The sequence below is a fragment of the Cottoperca gobio genome, chromosome 10 (assembly GCF_900634415.1).
Source record: "Cottoperca gobio chromosome 10, fCotGob3.1, whole genome shotgun sequence".
NCBI lineage: Eukaryota > Metazoa > Chordata > Actinopteri > Perciformes > Bovichtidae > Cottoperca > Cottoperca gobio.
The window spans coordinates 15,356,536-15,372,205 of record NC_041364.1 but is presented as its reverse complement, the minus strand read 5'-3'; the positions used below and the strand labels follow the sequence as shown (position 1 = coordinate 15,372,205).

Here is a 15,670-nt window from a genome sequence, read left to right as displayed (position 1 = left end):
TGAAAGGAGGCTTGGCTGCCACCAGCTGCTCCACATTAGAGATGCAAATGCAGATTGGCTTCTCTGCTGGTCTGTCCTGGATGAGGTCACAGCTAACACATGAGTTTCACTTCAAAGAAATATAATGGTTTGTGTCGTAATACACTTCAAAATGATACCAACTAGCAGCATGTTTTCTATTCTTACTTTAATATTGTAGATGTTCTCAATAGCTTGGGGATTCTTGCAGGAGGCAGCCAAGGCATACACAGTGTCTGTGGGAATACCACACACTCCTCCTTCCTCCAGAAGTCCAGCGATCTTCAGGAGGCCGCTGGTGAGTCGTGAATAAGTCACAGGACAGTGGAGCTCTGGAACATACTTGTTCACGTTCTCCTGAGACAGACCACAGAGGTAGGGATATTTTCATTAAATATAAAATATATATTATGATGGACTATGTAGAATTAGCAGAGGAATGCAAAAGGAGTGTCCTAATTGGTTACCTTTATTAAGGGAGGGCCCATAGGCAGCAGTCTTTGTGAGAAGATGCAGTTCACCAGTGATGCCAGAACTCCATATATACAAATAATTGAAAGTAGTGCAAGCATGGCAACTGTAAAGTAAAGGTTGCCACAATGTTTAACAAAGGTCTTGTTCCATCAATTGGACAATTTGTATTTTTTTACAGATATGATTTGAATTTTCTATTTTAAAAAACCTGAAAAAAATGTATTCAGAATAAGGCTTTGTCCGGACTTACTTTCTAGTTCATATGGCAGTCGCTGCAGAGTGGAAAGCAGGAAACAGACCAGAACAACTTCCATGACTGCTGTTAGAGACAGCAAAACCAGGTTCCTATAGGCAGCTGACATGAGCAATGGAAGAATGAAAACAAACTCAAAAATAAACAAATGAATGAAATCTTCTATTAAAAATTAATCTTATTGACTTTACCAATCAGCATAAGGAAAGCATTAATGACCAGGAGAGCAATGGCTCCTGCTGTAAAACCGTATGCTGCCTCTGTGGAAATCTGAAGTAGGTTACCTAGAAAAAACAAAATGTGGGGATCAGAATTTTCTGTAATTCAGTCACAACAAGTCCCCTTTAAAACACATGTTTGTACTGACGTACCTGCAAACCTAAACCAGGTCCAGGTTGCCCACACTGCAACATAGAAGGATGGAATGACTGAACCAAAACGGCCACCTCCAATGACTTGCAGCCGGCTGACATAGGCCTGGATGATGGCTCCAGAGATGAGGACCCAAGGGACAGTCATATGAAGTAAGGCATGATTCTTAGTTGATGCACGTGTATGAAGAGCAGAGAGAGCTGCAACCCCATTTGAAAGGTAGAACAGGGTGTCTGAACCCTGGTTAATTGGGGGCAGCACCTCCTGGTCTCCCTGCTCAGCCCTGCAGCACTTCAAAGCCTTCTTCAACTGCTCAGAGGAGATGGGCTGGGGTCCTACAGGGATTAGAGACTTCTCTGCTATTGTGTTGATAAGACGTGAGAAAGTACCATACAAGGAAACTGCGGTGAAAAGGGAGCAAGATACACCAAAGAAGATGTAATATCCTTGGAGAGGAATCTGGGGGACTGTTGAGAGTGTGAGCAGGACAAACAGCATGTTGTGGATCAGCTCCAGAACATCTGTGTTCAGGCTTCCCACGCAGAGCACCAAGCCTGCCATCACAAAGAACCAATCTCCCACCATTGCTTCCCTCCCTGAGGCCACACTACTGCCCTCCAAAACCAGAGCAGATACCACAAACTCATCCCAAGCCTTGATCAGCCAATATGTGGCATGAAGACCAAACTTAGTGGTGTGATAGCAGTCTTGGCGCAGATGGGCGTAGTAGCTGGAGAATAGCTGGGCCATTGTGATGATTGAGACCCATGCGGCTCCTACACCAAAGGACTTCAGGTACCCAAAGCTGTAGAAAGCAAAGATGAAGGGGGAAACAGTGTCACAGAAAAAGCCCAAGGCCATAGGCTCTGCATATTTTGTGTTTTTCTTCTTCTCTTGGCCAATTTTCTGGACGTTGCCTGAGTTGGTGGTCCCTAGCAGGAGAACATTAAAGAGGGGGGTACCAAAGCCTTGGAGGACTAGTCGTTGAGTCAGACCTTTGACGAGCAGTGCAGCTGAACCATAGATGGCAAAAATCAGAATGATCAACTCCAGAACCCCAGAGACCACAAGAGCCCAGGAGCTCGCTACAAGACTCACTGCCTCAAAAACTAAGGTGGCTGTGATGGCCCCAAAAACAAAAGGCATTATGTAGTTGGCCGTGGCCGAGCAGAAGGCTAGGAGAAAGGACAGAAAGATATAGGGGACCAGACCAGCTATCGCTGACTCTTTTGTGGACATGCATAAATGGCAAACTGGGATCTCTGTGGTGGCATTCAGAGACGTGTTGCTAATCATGTTAGTGGACAAATTGTTCATCATCTGAAGGGGAATAGATGCTGTTGTTTCAGCTAAGGCACCAAAGTAGATTTGGGTGGCACCATAACTGCCCCAAAGAGCAGCATAGCCAATAAAGGCAGTGCCACTCAGATGATCGTATTTTCTAAAGGAAAGCAGTCCGGCCACCAGTTGACATATACCACCAATCAGAATGAGATGAACACCTATAAAAAAAAACATGGAATATAAATTTCTAAGATAATTTCATAAGATAAGATAAGATAGAAGTTAATTTATCTCAAGGGAACTTCTTGTGCCAGAGATTGCTTAAAAATGACAACAACATAAAACACGATAGAGTAATACATATAAAGTGTATAAGAAGTAATACTAACACCAGTGCAAAGTAAAATGTCAATAAGATTAAGATACATTTCAGGAAATAAGTACACTACATTAGGAAAAGTAAATAACAACAACATAAGAATAAAATATATTGCCCTTTATTGTATTATTTTAGCAGATATTTTAAAAGTTTTACCTGCAAGTATGTTCTCCACCCCTACTGGTGCATTGCCAGTGTGTGCTGTATTAAAGTTCTTTAGAAGTACGATGAATGCACTGATTCCGTTGGATAACAGGCCTAAAACTCCTGGTTCACCATAGAAACTGGCTGGAAATCCATCTGAAGTTGCCATTATGTCTTTGTTTTCAAGCTGCAGTTTCAAATGACACAGACAACATATCCATGAATGTATTTACGTTTTCCATTGAGTAAATATCTTGTGAAATACCAAATAATAATAATAATAATAATAATAATAATAATAATAATACGTTAGACTTGTATAGCGCTTTCCTTGTAACTCAAAGACGCTTGACAGAGTGAGTGACACAAAGATAAATATATAAACGAACAAACGAGAGAAAAAAACGGTTAGTGTTTGAAGGCAGTGTTAAACAGGTGAGTGTTAAGAGAAGTTTTGAATGCAGTGAGTGAGGAGGAGTCTCAAATGCGAAACTTACCCAAAACACAAATTGAGAATATTGTTTTAATCTTGGTTGATTTATGATAACAACTTTATAGAGATAAAATATAACCAGAAGACTATATGATACATTTCCACAACACTGTTTTTTGTGCTTGGAAAGCACAACTGGACTCTCAGAAAAGTTGATATACAGTAAAGTGCAAATGACAAACTGTTATGTCCTACAAACTCAAGTAAGTCAAGGTCCTACTCTCTTTTCTCCCTAAACATCTATAGAAACCTGAGCGTCTTTGGCCTGTAATAAGTGTGCTGATCCACTGTAGCAAGAGACACGAGGAATATTCTGTATTCTGTTTCTGTCTGATGCTGAATTTAACTATAACTAACAGACTGATATTTACTGACATTTACTCAAAAGACAGATACTGGTTTTCATTATGTCAGTTTTATATTTTCCGAGTTTAACTTTTGGTATTCTCTGTTAATTTCATAAATAACTCAACTTTGTTCTGCCATAGAGTATTTCAACTAACTGCAGATATATACCAATGTAAAAAGCACGTTATCACCATCAATTCCTTATTTACCATTTTATTACATGCCATAAAGTTTAAGTGATAGCTAGTAACACACCAAAGGAAATTCTTACCTGGTGAAGACACTGACAGATGAACTGCTGATTTGCTCTGAAGCAGGGATTGAATAAATAAAACCTCCCTATGTGTAGGAGGAGTTCATAAAAATCCCCCATGTAAAGTATGCAACCTGAGAGGTGATTATCTTCCTCCTCCTCTTCTTCTGAGGATGGCGATGCTGGATATGACGATAATGATGATGATGATGATGATGACGGAAATTCCCAAATTCAATCAGATGGGGTTTAAGTTATGGATATGCCGGCCCTTTCCTGTTTCTTCCAAGTCAGTATCAGTAGCCATTGTGAGTCCTGGACTATATAAGGCAGGCACCCTCTCAAACTAAAAAGCATCAGCAACCTGTTAACTGCAAACCTACAAAAAGAAAGAGAAGAGAAGAGCAACACGAGAGAAACAACTGACTGAAACCATGAGCTCCACATTACAGGTAAAGATTTAAAGATATTTTTGCAAGCCTATTTCTCATTAATAAGGATCTATATAATAAAGTATTTCGTTCAGGCTTAATGAGTAAGTCGATGGATTGCTAGGTGTGCTTCAGAATACGGAATACAGAGTTCAATACAGAAAAAATAATATTATGTAAAATTATAATATATCTTGCACTAGGTGTTTTGTACTTGGTAGGGGAGAATTTAACAGAGCTGTTGTTAAATGTTAATCAGATAACACATACCGTAACACACCTGTTACACCAGCACAATAGCTCTTTCAAAAGAGGCACACAGGCTGGGTTATTCATTTCAGTGATGCTAATGTCCAAAAATGGCTGATTTAATTAGATCAGAGTCTGGCAAATAAAAGGCATAACAGCACTGTGTGTGTTCCCACACTGTAATGAATCTGAGATATAATAAATGCTACACTTAATGATTTACAGGTGTCAGTAAAGACTTTCTGTTCTCTTTGTCCTGCAGAAAAACATTCGACCAGTGTGGGCTGTCAGAGGACTGCATAAGTCTGCAGTGGATGGTAAACTTAATTTCATGCTTTTGTCCAAATACAAGAATACATTTCTCTTTGGTTCAGCAGTTACAAAAATCATTTTGACTTGTAGACAATTAAACTAAGCATTTCTCCTTTACTTATTCCTGACCTCTACATTCTATCTATTTCCCCCTAAAGTCTTGAAGCGCCCGGCCCCTGAGGACACGGTCACAGCCAGCTATGGGAAGTTCATCAGTGAAGTAAAGCCCCAGCACTTGTCCCCTGTGGTTCTCCACCGCAGCAAAAGAATGGTGCTGGACAGCATTGGAGTCGGTCTGATTGGCAGTACAACAGACGTGTTTGAGCTGGCCCTGCAGCACTGCAAGGTGAGGAGGAGTCAAATGAAATTACACTTAAGATCTTATCTAATATGAGGCAGGATGACAGATGAAAGCAAATATTGACCTTATGCAAACAATAGTCGCGAGCTGTGTGTGGACAGATGAGTTAAAACAAATATACCAGGTTATTATTATACTGAATTTTGTCATATAACTTGATGAACAGGAATGTTTTGTTTTTTTTAAGTCGGGTGGCCTTTTTCTACAAATTTCTGTTTGACTACCAAATAAATATGTTTTTTGAACATAGACATTATAAAATAACTGAAGCGAGACATGCCAGACCTTTTTAACGTAAAGCTCACTTCATATATGTGATGGCACAATCCGTGACAGTAAACTGTTTATTATACTGTGTATTAACAATGTCCTTGGGCTAACTCCCTGTGTTTACCTGTCAAATCCCCTCCAGCATGTGTATGCTTCCGATTACGTCAGCTCTGTGTACGGACGCAGAGGCACCAGGCTCTCCCCGACACTGGCAGCTTTCGTCAATGGAGTGGCTGTGAGTATACATAGGTGGAACATATGGGTCACCATTGTCCACAGTGCACCTTAACTGGACAAAACCCATTACCACAACCAAACTAAAGCTTTTATACACAGCTATGGTACCGTCTGGGCAGCCAACGGGTTGATGATAATACTGAATTGACCCCACATTACCCTTCAGCAGAAATGTCCAACATTATGTCTGCACACATTGCTTGGCCTTCATTCATAAATCAGCCAACAGGATGGCAAGCTTATTTCTTCTGCATGCATTTGCCTCCAGTGGTGAGAGAGATGTTAAGGCAACTAAAGGGCTTTTCCAATATAAAATATATTTCAACACAGAGTTTACAGCTAGCTACTGTATTATTTCATGGTGAACAGTAACTATGAACTATATTTCATAATAATTTGTTTGTGTTCCTTTGTGTTCCTTTGTGTGTGCTGCAGACTCACTCCATGGACTTTGATGATACATGGCACCCTGCCACTCATCCCTCAGGAGCGGTCCTTCCTGCTGTGTTAGCACTCAGTGAGATGATGCCTAACAGCAAATCTAGTGGCCTGGACTTCTTGCTGGCATTTAACGTCGGCATTGAGATCCAGGGCAGATTAATGAGGTTCTCTAATGACGCTCACAACATCCCCAAGAGGTGAGCGACTCAGAGCATGAGTCAAATTGGACATAGTAATTGATAGGCTAATAGCAACATTGCAGAAGGTTTTGTACTTTACTGGGTCATTACAGTGATGATTTAATCGATTTAAAGCCAGCTCCTTGTTGAGGTGTTTTTATTTGTACTCTACATGGAGAACAAGTATCCACATGAGTCTAAAGAGATCCATATTTGACTCTGCTGATCCCTGCAGTGTGGTTTACAAGGATGCCGGTGCAGTGTAATGTGCAGCCTCTTAATGGTGTCAATGAGCTGTGAAAGGCGTGTTATTATGTTCATATCAAGGACAGCAGAGGCTCTGTGGGTAGTGTTAGCACAAGTAGCCATGTGGTAGAGAACATCCTCGTGAAAGAGCAGCTGTTTGTTCAAAGAGGCACCTTTACACACAGGAGCTCCAAACATAATGATGGAAAACACCCATTTGTAATGCTCTTTCAGTCACAAGAGTAAATAGTTCCAAAACATCTGACCAAATTCTCTTTATTTCTGTCTTTCTCATCACCAGATTTCACCCTCCCAGTGTGGTGGGGACCATGGGAAGTGCAGCCGCCTGTGCTCATCTCTTGTCTTTGGATCACCTCCAGTGCAGTCATGCCTTGGCTATTGCTGCTTCTCTCTCTGGAGCCCCAATGGCTAATGCTGCCACTCAGTCTAAACCCCTCCACATCGGTAATGCCTCACGTTTGGGTCTGGAGGCTGCTCTGCTAGCCTCTCGAGGCCTGGAGGCAAGTCCTCTGATCCTGGATGCTGTCAGTGGTGTGTGTGGCTTCAATGCATTTTATGAAGACTATGTGCCGCAGCCTTTAGAATCCCCCAATGATAACGGCCATATGTTCCTGCTAGAGGAGCAGGACATGGGCTTCAAGCGCTTCCCCGCCCATCTGGGGATGCACTGGGTGGCAGATGCTGCAGCCTCTGTTCATATGCTTCTTGAGGGGTGTGACCCTGGCACTGTCTCCCCAGCTCAAGTCCAAGACATCCTGCTCAGAGTCCCCCAATCAAAGTACATCAACAGGCCATTCCCTGACACTGAGCATGAGGCACGCCACTCCTTCCAATTCAATGCTTGCAGCGCTCTGCTGGATGGCGAGGTGACTGTGCAGTCCTTCACACCTGCTGCCTTGAGGCGCCCTGCCCTGCTTGCTCTGCTGAACCGTGTTCGTGTGGAGCATCCCCAAGACAACCCGGCTAATTTCAACAGCATGTATGGTGAAGTCCAGGTGACACTTGTTGGGGGAGACATTCTGAAGGGACGCTGTGACACCTTCTACGGTCACTGGCGACACCCACTAACCAATGAGAGCCTGAGGAAGAAGTTCAGAAACAACGCAGGGACGGTACTTCCCTCGGAGGAGGTTGAGAGGCTGATTGGTGTGGTGGAGGAGCTGGACAGACTTGGGGACAGCAAGGACCTTCTCTCACAGCTGCAGTAAGACATACACAATGAAAGCAAAATAGAAATGACTGTATAGGTATATATGTATAGCTATAGGCCACTGTACACTACAATGATGTTTCCATACGTCTGTCTGTTTTACCAGTACTGACAAATACTAAAACATCTCTTCGGCCATATCAAAACATATTTATCTAATTTATCATTGTGCTGAATTATGTTATTGTAGTATTTTATTTTATTTAATTAAGAAATTAATATGATTTTTAAAATGTGATTTAGTTACACTGCAAAGGGAAAATGAAGGAATATGTATTCATTAAATTCATTTGACATTCCAGCATTACACACAAGTAGCATTTCTGTTTGTGCGTTAAGTTTAAATAAAGTTCCTAAAAAACACACTGTTTGAGAAATTAAATTATTGTGATAAGAAAATATTAGAATAATGTTCCTGTTGAAAATTAGAATGTGTTCTCTTTGGCCAAGAAAAATACTCACATCTCTTCCTGTTAACCACAAATATTTAAACACACATTAAAACGAAAGCAAAAGAGTATGTCGTAAGAGAAAATACAACAAGCTGTATTTCCCTCGAAGAAAAGACTGATATCATCATCACATAGTACAGCTAACTCATTCCAGTTAATCATGGACAAGTAACTATGCATACAAAAGAGGTGCTTATCTTTTTCAAGTGTTCACATTTGGAATGCAAACAAATACAAGCGGCAGCTGGGAAATGAGAGCAGTTTTCCTCATTCCACTCTAATGTCCTTAAGTTAATGTAAGCCAATAAATCTGCAGGAAATGGAGACAAGCAGGTTTCAGGTTTGTTTCATGCACCTATACAGCTCATGTACAGCAGGACACAGGGAACATGTGCGTTGGGACATCTGAATCTACAAAGAAGTTATTTCACAGTCTTAATAAGGGTTAATAAAGTATTACGGTCAGATAAGTTTATTATTAAAGTGAGTTCTAAACAGAGTGTAAAAGCAGGCCTACAAGGTTCAGAATACAGCAGAAGAACTTGCACTGTTTGACAATCTTGGGAAGTAATTGGAGTAATCTACAGTGATTTTATTTTTAATTAATTTACTCAGAGAAGGCCGCACAACTGTTTGTGTTGTTTATTAATTCATACACTTTTCTCTGCAATTCAACTTGATATATTCATTGTTCTTTGGAAATGTCGGGGATCTATAAAAAAGTAAACTTCTATAATATTTTGTAATTATAGACCCACGAATAGGATCAGCAGGGTAAAAGAGGTTAGTTGTGTTGGAGCAGATGACATTCAACTAGGTGTGTAAAACTGTGTACGTATTAAATAATTTCGGACACCTGTTGTTGTTATTACTAGAAATTGTGTAAACATCACCAACTATTATGCTCTGTTTTAAAAAGATCTCAGCATCAACAGCAGACATATTCTACTTCCTAAGCAAGAAAACAGAAATATATAAGCAGATTTCAACAAAGGTCCGCAGGTTAGGTTACAACCCTTGTATGAGCTGTGTGTTGAATTACCAGAGCAGGTGTGTCATTTTCTTCTTGTGGCAAAACATTTTGGCCCAAATATGTTCCTTATTTATAATGAAATCCAGCACTGGGTGAATACAGGTAATCATCAATGCAGAAAAAGCCATCAGCATGAATTCAAAGTCTTCTGACAGCCTTTCGCAAGTACACAATGAATAATGCCGTCACGGACTGATGTCATTTTGACTAAAAAGGAAAAATAGAATAGGTATAGACACTTTTGAGTTTAGTACTTTAGGATAAGGAACTGTTGTCACTGAGCATGGTAATACAAACATTCCCTATGAATACAGCAATAAGGTAAGATTGAAAGTGTGAAATATTGCAAGAAAATAAAATTCAACAGTAATGTGATTTGATCATTTCTGGCAATACTAAAATGTGAATACACTATCTATTTAATTTATTATTATTCTTTTGTCCTTTTTTTTACTGTGAAGTTATATTGTCAGGTCACCATGTTGTCGTGTTTATGTGTATTCTTTTGCTGTATTAAAAATAAAAAAATAAGGGGAAGAAGGAAATAGGAAAAAAATACAATGCAATAGCCAGGCAATAAATAAAAGTATGTTCGTATAAGGATAATTGTGAGGATTGTGGGTAAAATGATACACACCTCCAGGATATGTTCTATTGCCGGGAAAGTTTTCCTGAGTAGACTTCCTGCATTTCATCGTAAGGAAAGATTACAACCGTATATATATATATATATATATATATATATATATATATATATATATATATATATATAAATAGCAATGAATACAAAAGCTAAGCTAAAAATATCCCCTCAGGTTAAAGGCTTAAAGACTAAAGGATAAAGGTGTAGTTTTCCTAGTCCCTCCACCCACCACAAAAACACAATAGGAGTGCAACCTCATCCAGACTTTTTAGACTTTTTAGACTTCCATACAACAATGGCTGGACAGGTTGCCTTTGATGGGTGCGAGTAAGCTCCCTGCAGGTTTACTGGCAGGAAACAGATAAATGTCCTCTTATCCTTCTTCCTATTGATAACTCATCTTTTATTCGTATGCAATACATACTGCTTCTCAGACACAGCTTTCAGATAGAGTAGCACTATAAACCGGGCTATCAGTGGTGTCATTTTGTCACTGATAACTGACCACAAACAGTTATTAATGACAGTGATTTAATGGTGAGTGGGTGAAAATTCAGAGATAGTGAAATGTATCTTGTCTAGCTCTTCTGTGCATATTATTTCAATATTCAAGCAAAATAATGAATGTGGAGAACTGAAGACAGGTATGATGATGATAATAAAGAACACACAATAGATTTTGCATATTTACACAATGAATTGCACAATCACCCTGTCAAGCTCATATGTTGCCTTCTGAAAATCTGATCTTTTACTGGAAACTCTCTATTTTTACTAACATATGCAAACCACTCCAAGAGAATGAATATTTATATTCCACTGATACTCACACTCCATGCCTTGTTAATGTTTAGTTATATATTTCAATCATTAGCTTTTGCTTGATAAATTACTTTGGTTAAATTGTCTACCACATTGGTCAAAGTCCACGAGCCACGTTGTAACTACAAACTCAATGGGGAGTTTATGTGAAGCAAATGAGTGAAAAATGTTGTCTATTTCAAGTGTAGTCTGTGTGTATTACAGTATCATAAAACAAGAGTCTCAATGTCTCAACTGCAACATAACCAAGGCAAAGGAGACTTTTTTTAACTGTCTTTAACATAAATTGGAAAAATATATTTTATAATTTACATTTTATGGCTTTTATTCTTCACTGTTTCACTTAATTAACTATCGGAATGAGTATTTTCTCTATTCAAATGGAGTTAGAAAGACTGATGAAACTGAAATACTGCAACAATAAATGGCTTATGAAAACCACATTTAAAACAATATGAAAACATAATGGCAATGGGCCAATATGATCTGAAGAGTTATTCACATAACAGAAATAACAGAGCCTTGGATGCATAGAAGAAACTTTTATTTCTGCAGAAAAAGCAATGATTTGTTTAAGTGTTCAGTTTCTCTTCACAAAGTGCTAAAACATCCTTTACTACGCAGAATTAAAATAGAAACCACTGGTGGGTAGAGCTATACAGGAACAGTGTCTCTGCACAGCTAACTGAGCTGATCCAGTCTGAAAATAGTGCACATCAATTACAGTAATGTGGATCTAAAACTGTAAAGCTCAAACCTTAGTTGTACAAAGTGGGTCCAGCAGACAGAGCTGGGTCTATTCACAAACATTGAAGTCTTAAGAAGATTCCTCTGGCATTGGCTGGGTATAGTTTGACACTTCGATGAGATTGTGATCTGGATCTCTGAAGTACAGAGAAGTGATGGTCCCCACAGCTCCGCTCCTCACCACTGGACCATGCTCTAGCTCGACCCCACACACCTGCAGAGAAGAGACAACAGAAATTGATGCTGGGCATTTTAGTGGCACCTTAATCCCACAATGGCAACAAACTGTGAGATGCAAAGCCAACGAACATTCAAGTAGTTTCAAAAGAGTAGCCACTAAAAGATTAAGAATGGCAATAGTAATTCAAGGCAGTCAGTAGGAAACGGGTGAACAACCTTCAGATGTGAAGCCACTGTAGTGAGGGAGGTTTTGGTGATGAGGCACAGATCTGCAGAGCCTGACGTTGGATGCTTTGCTTTGGGCTCAAACTCCTGACCCAGCTGGTGAAGGTTAAACTTCTGCTGCCCAAAACTCAGGGCCTTACGATTTCCCTTGAAAATGTCGAGATGGCAGGTGGTGAGTGTCTGAAAGCTCAAGGTTCTGTCTGACTGAGTGGAGAGACGCTTTCTGCTGATATACAATCAAAGCCTGCCATCTAGTGGATGTATTTCACTTTTCCTGATCCCTGTATAAATAATGCTATTTCTGACATTATCAGATAATCTAAATCAGATACACTTTATTGAACCTCGGAGGGAAATTGGGTTACCTAACAGTTGCTCCCATTCTAGAATATACATTCTAAGAAAAATAGAAATAAGAAAAAACTATGCAAAACAAAGTTGCATTATACTAAAATAAAAAACAATAAATATGTAAAAAAATGGAAATAAGACATATGTATGCTACAATATATAACAACAGTGTAAATAATAATAATGCTGAAAAATGGGATGTATGATTAAAAACACAGGAATAGTAGCCTATAGATAGAATATAAATTGAAATGTACAGTATAAATACAGTATTGATAATAATAATAAGCTATTATAAATGTATTTATGTATAGCACCTTTCATACACGAATTTGCAGCCCAAAGTGCTTCACAGCAAAAACATAAAAATTAGACAGAGCATTTACAGTACAATAATCACAATGTTGATGTAAATGAGTGTGAAGTAGCACTAAAAATAGTATAAAATAGCAGAATTAAAATAGTATAAAATAGCATTGGAAATCATGCCTGGTTTCCGTATCTGTGCCGTACTTAACGACCCTCCTGCCGGGAAACCACATTCATTACATGTCTTGTAAATGTTTTATACTATCTAAACCCCTGTGGCCTTTCAACTGGTTAACTCCCTTTGCTACACATTCTTGGTATTCTTCCCGTTTCATAAACAAACCCCAGTTTGTTAAGTTTTATGAAATCTATCGGTTAAAGCAAGTTTTTCTCCAATAATATTCTTTAATCTTTCACTTTTCCACTAATTGTGTAAAGAACATGCAACATTTATCTGAGAAACTAACTCTTGTTCCCGTGGTAACACAGTCTATTTGATCTCAGGTTTTTCAAAAATAAACACTCTGATATTGATCAAAGTTACCTTTACACATTCAATGTTAAACCAGTTATAGCAAATGAACAGTACAGAATGAAATCATTTAAATTAGTTTAAAGTGGCATTGTATAAAATATCACCATAAAAAAGCTAAAGTAAAGAGATAAATAGCAGAATTAAAATAGTCTTTACACAATAAAAGCATTTAGTAAAATATATATTAAAAGGCTAATGTAAAGAGATAAAATAGCAGCTTTAATAAAAGCATTTAAATGAGTTTAAAGTGGAATAAAGTAGCAGCATTAAAGATTGTATATAAATATCACCATTAAAAGGCTAAAGTAAAGAGATATGTTTTTAGCTTACTTTTGAAGATATTGAGCGAGCTTGCCTCCCAAATATCTGCAGGTAAAGTGTTTCTTTTTATTATTTAATTAGCAATATTTAATCTTACTTACTGCTACTACTGCTACATTTTAGGTAAGGCAAACTCATTTATATAGCACATTTCAACAACAAGGCAATTCAAAGTGCTTTACAAAAACATTAAAAGCATTAAGACACAGTGCATTTTAATGTACAAAGCACCTTGCATACCTTGAAAGTGATAACCTTCATGCCAAGGACTGAGGTATAAAAGTTGATGGTGTCTGGCACACTTTTAACTGTTAAAACCAAATGATCCAGACAGCTCACTTCAACTGGACAGCTTCTTATGAATCTGACAAGTGTTTGGATGGAGACAGTCTATAAGATAAGACAAGAGATAAGACAAATCAATGATATGGATAAAACAACTTCATGTCCGCCGCATGGACAGAGCAGGGTATTGCAATTTATTTCAGCATCAAAATAATGTAATTACTTGAGCAAAAATATTGCTAATGTATAAATGGATACACACAAGTCGTTTCGTAAAAACTATTCCCACGTTTGCTGAATGATAAACAATATATCAATATATCTAAACGCGATAATAGGCTACTATGGAAAACATAGTACATGTTGTACAAATCAAAAAGCCATATTTATTTATGAATAGGCTACCTAAGTACCTTAATTCCTGACTGACCACTTTATAAAATAGAATGTGTTGTTATTTTGATTGTGCAATTAAAAAAAAACACTAAACTAAATAAATTCAGCATCAACAGCGCCGCTACGTAGTGTAGCAACGCGCATGTAAAGTGAGTAGCGGTTTCTTTTATTAACTTGGTTTTTTTTCAAATCGGTCATTTAGCTACCGTGGCAACGATTGCTCTAAAGGAAAGTCTTCCCTGCTGCTACTTACAAAGTGAGGCGCGAGTGGAAAGTGTTAGTTGGGAGAGAATAAATGTAGCGTTCACGTTTAATTATCAGATAGTGCAATATATTACCTTCAAATTGTTCCTCTGAAAGTGCAACACACGACTCGCAACCGTCCGAAGCGCCATTCTAGCCGTAGTCTTGCCGAATGCAGCACTTCCGTGTTTCCCTCTGTGGCCTGTGAACCGGCTGCAACACACATTGGCCAGAGCGCCGAGGGAAGAAAACAAGCAAAACAAAACAAAACATAGCTTCTCTAAAACGTTTTCTACCAGACTTCACAACTATGTCTGTCCCTATCAAAGACCATACTAATGAACACATAGATATATTGTTTATCATTCAGTTGGAAATTAATGGGGATTTTTAGAAATCCTACCAGTAGGGGGTGCTAGTAATAACAAGTATCAGTGGCCAAATGCCAGTGGTGGAAAGTAACTAAGTACATTTTCTGAAGTACTGCATTTAAGTTACATTTTGCGGTACTTGCACATAACTTGAGAATTTTCCTTTCTCGCTACTTTATACTTCTACTCCACTCGGCCTATAATACTGTACTCCACTACATTTATTTGATACATTGAGTTACTATTTACTTTGCAGATTCAGATCAATACAAATTATAACCAACAAATAAATTATGTATTATTATCGATAAAGATAAGATTTTACCGAATCCTTGATGAAATACACACCTTTACTAGAAGCAACATTTAAGTAGCATATTAATGCATCAATATTTAAATAATATACTTTATTCAGAAATGGATCAATCTGCATAAAGAGTACTTTAAGTACTATGTTGATGCTAATACATTTGAATGCAGTTATTTTACTTGTAACAGAGTATTTCCATACTGTGGTATTAATATTTTCACTGACGTAAAAGATCTGAGTTCTGGTTCCACCACTGCCAAATGCATCATAAATAATTGATCGCACATATTTTGTATGATGTAATATAGAGCACAATGGTGTGATCTTAAACGCTAACACAGGAGGCAAGGAAACACCAACCATGCTCTACTTTCACTTCACGCCATCATGCAGTCATGATTAAAATCAACTTCCGATGAAATTACAAATTTCTCAATGAACAGTTATATCAAAGCAACATGAAAATAAAAGT

The 15,670-nt window shown here is 38.4% G+C and overlaps 2 protein-coding genes across 2 annotated transcripts; one reads left to right on the top strand and one right to left on the bottom strand.

Moving 5' to 3' along the window:
- Positions 1–4,452: 4,452 nt before the first annotated feature.
- Positions 4,453–7,973, top strand: irg1l (immunoresponsive gene 1, like). Its single transcript, XM_029442242.1, has 6 exons — positions 4,453–4,470; positions 4,961–5,015; positions 5,169–5,356; positions 5,784–5,876; positions 6,314–6,516; positions 7,046–7,973. Exons 1-6 carry the CDS (start codon positions 4,453–4,455, stop codon positions 7,971–7,973), a joined length of 1,485 nt encoding a protein of 494 aa, XP_029298102.1.
- A 3,479-nt stretch (positions 7,974–11,452) lies between these two features.
- glod5 (glyoxalase domain containing 5) lies at positions 11,453–15,598 on the bottom strand. Its single transcript, XM_029441286.1, has 4 exons — positions 14,613–15,598; positions 13,834–13,983; positions 12,069–12,224; positions 11,453–11,886 (listed from the first exon to the last, which is right to left on the bottom strand). Exons 1-4 carry the CDS (start codon positions 14,667–14,669, stop codon positions 11,743–11,745), a joined length of 507 nt encoding a protein of 168 aa, XP_029297146.1. The 5' UTR covers positions 14,670–15,598; the 3' UTR covers positions 11,453–11,742.
- Positions 15,599–15,670: the final 72 nt, after the last annotated feature.

Bases quoted from the DNA above. Each gene is read 5' to 3' on its own strand.
- irg1l (XM_029442242.1), top strand. The intron at 5,877-6,313 runs GTGAGTATACAT...TGTGTGCTGCAG, and splicing joins CTTTCGTCAATGGAGTGGCT to ACTCACTCCATGGACTTTGA. The intron at 6,517-7,045 runs GTGAGCGACTCA...TCTCATCACCAG, and splicing joins GCTCACAACATCCCCAAGAG to ATTTCACCCTCCCAGTGTGG.
- glod5 (XM_029441286.1), bottom strand. From the start codon at position 14,669: ATGGCGCTTCGGACGGTTGCGAGTCGTGTGTTGCACTTTCAGAGGAAC. The intron at 13,984-14,612 runs GTAATATATTGC...CTTATCTTATAG, and splicing joins TTCAGAGGAACAATTTGAAG to ACTGTCTCCATCCAAACACT. The intron at 11,887-12,068 runs GTTGTTCACCCG...TCTTCTCTGCAG, and splicing joins CAGTGGCTTCACATCTGAAG to GTGTGTGGGGTCGAGCTAGA.